This window comes from Ctenocephalides felis, unplaced genomic scaffold (genome assembly GCF_003426905.1).
Source record: "Ctenocephalides felis isolate EL2017-DRISC unplaced genomic scaffold, ASM342690v1 CF-g0.4_SCAFFOLD_00845, whole genome shotgun sequence".
Lineage (NCBI taxonomy): Eukaryota > Metazoa > Arthropoda > Insecta > Siphonaptera > Pulicidae > Ctenocephalides > Ctenocephalides felis.
Window position 1 is genome coordinate 18,885,096 of NW_020536999.1, and position 6,167 is coordinate 18,891,262.

At 32.4% G+C, this 6,167-nt stretch overlaps 1 protein-coding gene across 1 annotated transcript; it reads right to left on the reverse strand.

The window, feature by feature from the left end:
* Window positions 1-1,607: 1,607 nt before the first annotated feature.
* LOC113363337 (sterile alpha and TIR motif-containing protein 1) lies at window positions 1,608-5,172 on the reverse strand. The gene is given in 7 exon segments (XM_026605830.1): window positions 1,608-1,747; window positions 1,823-2,080; window positions 2,158-2,324; window positions 2,396-2,687; window positions 2,771-4,378; window positions 4,380-4,552; window positions 5,035-5,172. Coding segments are annotated over 6 exon segments (2,610 nt in total). The 3' UTR covers window positions 1,608-1,747; window positions 1,823-1,848.
* Window positions 5,173-6,167: the final 995 nt, after the last annotated feature.

Sequence of the window (6,167 nt, forward strand, 5' to 3'; positions counted from 1 at the left end):
GGCGCCTCTCGTAAGTTCTTCTTGAACTCTTAGCTTAAGCGCGAATTTTGAAATTTGAAAATCACGTCATTACATATTATTTATTTATAAAGGGTTGATAATTTACGACAAGAAACATTGCATTCATCTCATTGGTTCTAAAATTCAATCATAATACCAAATTTAACTTACAAATAAATTATATTTGCTTGTAAATATCATACAAATATTATAAATAAATTTATGAAGGCACACCATATAATTCATGAAAGGCAAGACACAAGACACAAGCATTTAATATAGCTATTATCATTTCTACTTAAAAGAAAGTTTTAATTTATTGCAATATGCTTGCTATAAAACCTACAAACATATACATTATTTAAAATTTATATAATACAATTGTTAAGCCAATAACTTTTTATTTTAAAATTAAACATTTAAATATAAGTTTGTATCATCTATGCCTAATTAAGTTAAATGGTAATATTTATAAATATTTAATATGCTATTTACCACTAATACATTAATAAAATTATTGTAACAATTGTTTTAAAATTACGTTATCCTAATATATAATAAGTTCTTAATATTAATAAAATATGCTTGTGCAGTTTTAAAATTTTAAAACTTAAAGGTGAATCGATTTAATTTATCATGTACAGTGTTTAAAAAACACTGTGCTAAAATTATCAACACACAACAAAACTAACATATGTTGGAATGAATATATCCATATCTATACAAAAATATAAAATGTAAATAAATTGAACTTTCTTAATTTCATAAATCGATGCATTATAATATTATCTATATGTTGAAAATAATTTAATAATAGCATCAGTAATATTTTCAGCATGAAACTGTTTCTAAAAGTGATGATTGGATTGGAATTTATTTAAAAAACCAAATATCTTTATGTGCAACAAGAATAAAATAATTTCAAATCAAATTGAAAGTTCAAACTTAAATGTTATTTACAATTATCATAACTATGTAAAATTAAATTAAAATATGTTTAACAAAATTCAAGATTACATTAACATACAATTTGTCCAATAAAAATGAAAATTATATTATAAAACCTAAAAGAATCTTATGTCATTTCTTTATAAAAGACCTAACTTTATTATAGCATCTGTCCATAAAATTTTTTTTGCGTTTACCATCCTGAGAAGGTAAAGACATCATAGAACCCGGTTGGGATTCCGAGCAATCAGACAGTGCTTGTTCGTTCATAATGTTATCACAGCTTTTCGAAGTATTTTTTTCTACACCAAGGCTTAATTCAGGAGTTCCAGAACTACTGGATCGATCGTCTATTAAATTTTCAGTGCTTTGTGTCAATTCTTTCTCAGGTTCCACTAAGTTCTCATAACTTTTGGAACGCCGGTCACTATCTGAGACACTGTCAGTGTCAGTAACACATGGCTTTGTTTCATCAGATAGTTCATCGAGGCTCTTACATCTAGTACCATTATTATTGGTATCTTGAATTAAAGTTGATAGTGAAGAATTATCAAGAGATTTGGGTGTGGTGTCATCTAACAACTTATCTAAGCTTTTAGATCGGTTATTAGAAGCATTATCTTCTTTAAAATCTTTCTTGCTAAATGATGTATCAGGTACATCGCGGGATAATGGATAGGCATTAGCTGAGCTTCTTCTAGTATAAGTTCTTGGAGCTGGCCTTGGAACCTTAGGCGGACCATTAGTCAACCAGGAACGTGACGGACTAGGAGAATTGCGTAGACGGAATACTGTTGGACTAATGAAAGAAAATCTCATTAAAATATATTATATAAAAGTTTCACATCATTTTAGAGTTGTTATCATCAATTACCTGATAATTCTGTTACTGCCATCTAGTCAATCTTTACCACCTCCGCCACCGTTGCCGCTGTTGTTGGAGTTATTTCCACTTCCATTAGTAGCACCATCTTTGTCACCACTTTTTGCGCTCTCATTTGAATGCATTCGTTGATAACTGGGTGGATGTCGAACGTTTACTGAAGATGCTGGTGTTCCAGGTGTGACATCACCTTTGCTTAACATTGCAGACATGTTGTAACGATTTGCATTGAGTTCTCCTCGCATGAACCTGTAAAAGAATAATATGTAGTATTAATTAAATATACTTTTAGTATACCTTTACATTTTTATTGCAATATCAATTACCTTTCAAGTTTGTCCACGCAAGCGTCTTGGTAATCATGAATCCATCGGACACCATTAAAATGGCAAACCGCGCGCATATCATCTGGTAACTCTTCAGCCTCTGGCCACGTAAAGTTGTCGATGATCGGAATTATATTGCATTGAGACTGTAATGCAGCAACAATTTCCTGGAAATAAGCATACAATATTACCATGCACATACATAATAAAAATCAAGTAAGTTCGTTAAGTTACCTACCCTATGAACCCAATCTTTGCATTCAACGTCCGCTTTACACCTTTCCAACGCCTGGGGTGTTAAAACCAAAAGAAAATGCTTAGCATGCCTTATACTTTGAAGTAAATTATTATCAAACTTTCCGGCTTCTAATCTTTCTACATCTATAAAGACGGAAAACCCTCTCAACTGGAGATGGACTTTCAAAAGACTAGCAAGTTGAGAACCATTGGAACGCCTGTAGCTAACAAAAACATCTAAATTTTTGTCAACGCTTACTTCGGTTGCTCCTGGTGTTGTGTCCACATCGTACCTTTCTAGAAAAAAGCACAATTTAATGAATTATATTTATTGAATAAACGAATTTAATATATAGCTACTTTATTATATTTCAACCTACTTTTCAATTGTTCCAAAATCCGTAATCTGTGAATACTATTATTGATTCCACATTCGGCTATTAAGTGATCCTCTTCCAAATTTCTCAATGATTCTCTATCTACACCAGCATTGAGCATGGAATATGTATAAATACTAAACTCCGGAGCAATATTTTGTAAAAATGCATTTAAATTACTCGGATCTCTCGAACTGTAATCTGCCATTTTCTTCAAATTTTGTAATTCGCGAGTAAATCTTCTCCGCCTTATGCCATTTGTTAAGCCAATATCATCCCTTAAATTTTCTTCAGTTAATTGAAGTAATAAATCGCCATCCATCCTTGAATCCACAAAGTGTTCAGCGTATTCAGCAAATCCAATTTGTTTAACCCATTCTCTGACATCTTCAGTGGACCAAAGTGGTACTTGTTGCGATAATTTATGGGGCACTTCTTCGCCAATGAGTCTTAAAGCTTGTGCTGCATATTTAGACGCAATAGCATTTGGACAACTGGCTACTTTTTTCAAAGGTTCGACGGCACCGATTTCTCTAAATATTTCTGTATTTCCCTGCTGTTGTTTGATTCCTGCTTCCATGCAAAAGTGGAAAGCTGCCAAATTTCTAGCTTCTTCTCTTTTTGAAGACAGCACTGGCACTAAACGTTGAAGCCAAAATTTACTTTGACCGTGAGCATGAGCTAAATTTGACTTTGCAAATTCTGATGGGTTATGAGATGTAACAAAAGGTTCTACAAGATCCAAAGTTCCTGATTTCAACACTGCTGCTTCAATTTCTTTGTTGGCGACCAGAACGGCAATAGCTAAGCAAGCATAATATTTAATATGGTCATCGTTGTGAAAAGCTAGAGGGAATAACCACATCGGTACTTTTCGTTTGATCATTGCTTCCTGATTCTCGGCGCCGCCATAGAGAGATAAGTTGGCCAATGCACCTGCACAGTGGCGCAAGGTGTCCACATCGTTTTTTCTGCATTCAAAGAGAACGGCGTCTAAGCCGCCTAATCTTACAACGTCGCTGCAAGTTCCTTCACTATGTTTAAATAAATGTTCCAAAATACCAGTACCAACCCTTGAATGTTGCACGGAGCTTGACATTTTTGTGCAAACACAAGCCACGTTAACAACCTTTTCGAGTCCATTCTCTACGACATGCGCCCGGTTTTCCGTTGTAAGACATTGTTCCAATAATTGAGCAGAAGAAAATTTAACAGCATCATCATCCGTTATACAATTTGTCATCAGCAAATCCAAGCCACCGCTATTTCTCAACGCGTTGCATAAAGAATAACCTAATTCATGGCCGTGAGTTGGCACAGCCCAAGCTCTCCTTAGAATTTCGTGAATCTTATCTAAAACTCCTGGCGCTTTAGCTTGCTGTCCTTTCCTCAATCCTTTTACAAACGTATCTAAATAATGTGAGTATTTCGAAATCGCTTGCGCAACATCTTGCGGGTTAGAATCAGTGCATAGTCTTTCCAAGTCTCCAAAACCAAGTGCCAACATATCCTCATCACCTTTCATCCCACCGTTCATCAATTGTGACATTTGTGAAGCTGTTAATATTGAAGCTGTTTTAGAAGACATTTTTATATTCGAATGCGAGGGAAGAATGACTTTCTTGGTTAATGACTCCATTGGCCATAGTGTTGCGCTGAAGAGCTTGGGACATTTCAGATTGTTCAGCACTGAAAGCCGAACTTTGGAGCTTCATCGTGGTTGCTGCAGCTTTATTAGATTCCTGCTGCTCCATGTCGCTCGTTTTGAGAGATCTATTCTCCTGTAAAAGATGAAAGGCATTGTGTTAATATTAAATAAAAAATATCACAAGAATTTTTATAATTTTACACACTATATAATATGAAAAATAAATCCTTATGGTAATTTATAACTTCAAAGCAAGAATTGGGAGTTAAGGAATTGAGTCGCCTATATTAATATTTCGTTATGATGGTATATTCAAAATAAAATATGAAAAGCATTTGGATAATGTTTTGAAATGACATGTACACTAAAAATATAAACGAGAACGCATCATCTGATAGTCAAATCACAGATAAACTTGTTTGACATTGGTAAACGTTGCCAAAAACATAATATCTGCATGAAGGATCCACTTAATAGCGCTATCATAATTTTCACTTAGTTTTTTGATAGTATATCATCAATATAAAATATTAAATAAGCTAACAAATTTTTATTTTGATATGGTTTCCTGAACGGATTTGATTTTGATATTTTTTCCTCAAATTTGAGTCTTACATTCATAGGCGGTGGACTGATAGGAAATTCCACAGTTACTGCATTGGATGATGGTGTCTGGACAACCGGTTCATAATCAGATTGCCCTGATGATTTAAAAATGCCCACACGGACGGGCCATGGTGCACTATTAGCCATTTTTAACCAATGTTAAACTCTCACTTTATTTCGAAAAAAAATACCTATAGCATTTACTTTTTAGTTTCAAACGTGAATTTAATTAAAATATTTATTGACTATTAATTATAGTGAGGAATATTAATCACCGCTATATCAAAAACACCAACCAACTTTTAACAAATGAATATTAAAAATGAAGATTCACCGATATAAAATAAATTTTCAAATTCTATTCGACTATTAACAAATGTTTGTCAGTAAAACTACATCGTTCACATTTTCTTCACAAACGTCAATTCACTTTGGCAAAACTATAATGATGTCGTTGACTAATAACATTTTATAAATATCCTGAACAGTCATGTCTATTTTAGAAATTAGCATTCACTTTTGACAACAAAAAATACTAGAAAATGCTTGAAAAAATACTAATTGCTCAAATAATATGTAAAAAATAGTCCTTTAATTAATTGAAAACCGATTTTAAAATAGTAAATACGAAGTAATATTTAATTTCTTAGTAACTTCAATTGAACGTAACTTCATTTAATTCTTTATAATCATTTAATATTATTTTATTCATTATTATTTCATTTCACACACACATTTTACTGAACATTTAGCAGAAATTTCAAAATATTATTTAAAAAAATCTAACCAAATTTTTTTAACACAACATTTTTCACCTATTTATTATTATTTTTTTTTAAACATCAGAAATTCAAGTTTATTATTTTCTTTTTAATTTTCTTCACATTTTGTATCGAACATCACAGTAACAACCTTTCGTTCCAAGTTATGATAGAAAACTGATTCAGATTTCCGACTCCATTTTCGATTTCACAATATTGCGATAATAAATCTCAAGAATTGTATATGGCTAAATATTTGAATGCTAAATACTAAACAAATTAGCGTCTTTAGGTGTGAAAAATCTTTAAAAATCTTTCGTTATTTTCCGACGAATTTTCCGAAGATATTTCTCGATCCAAACATCCTTCTGATCCAGGGGG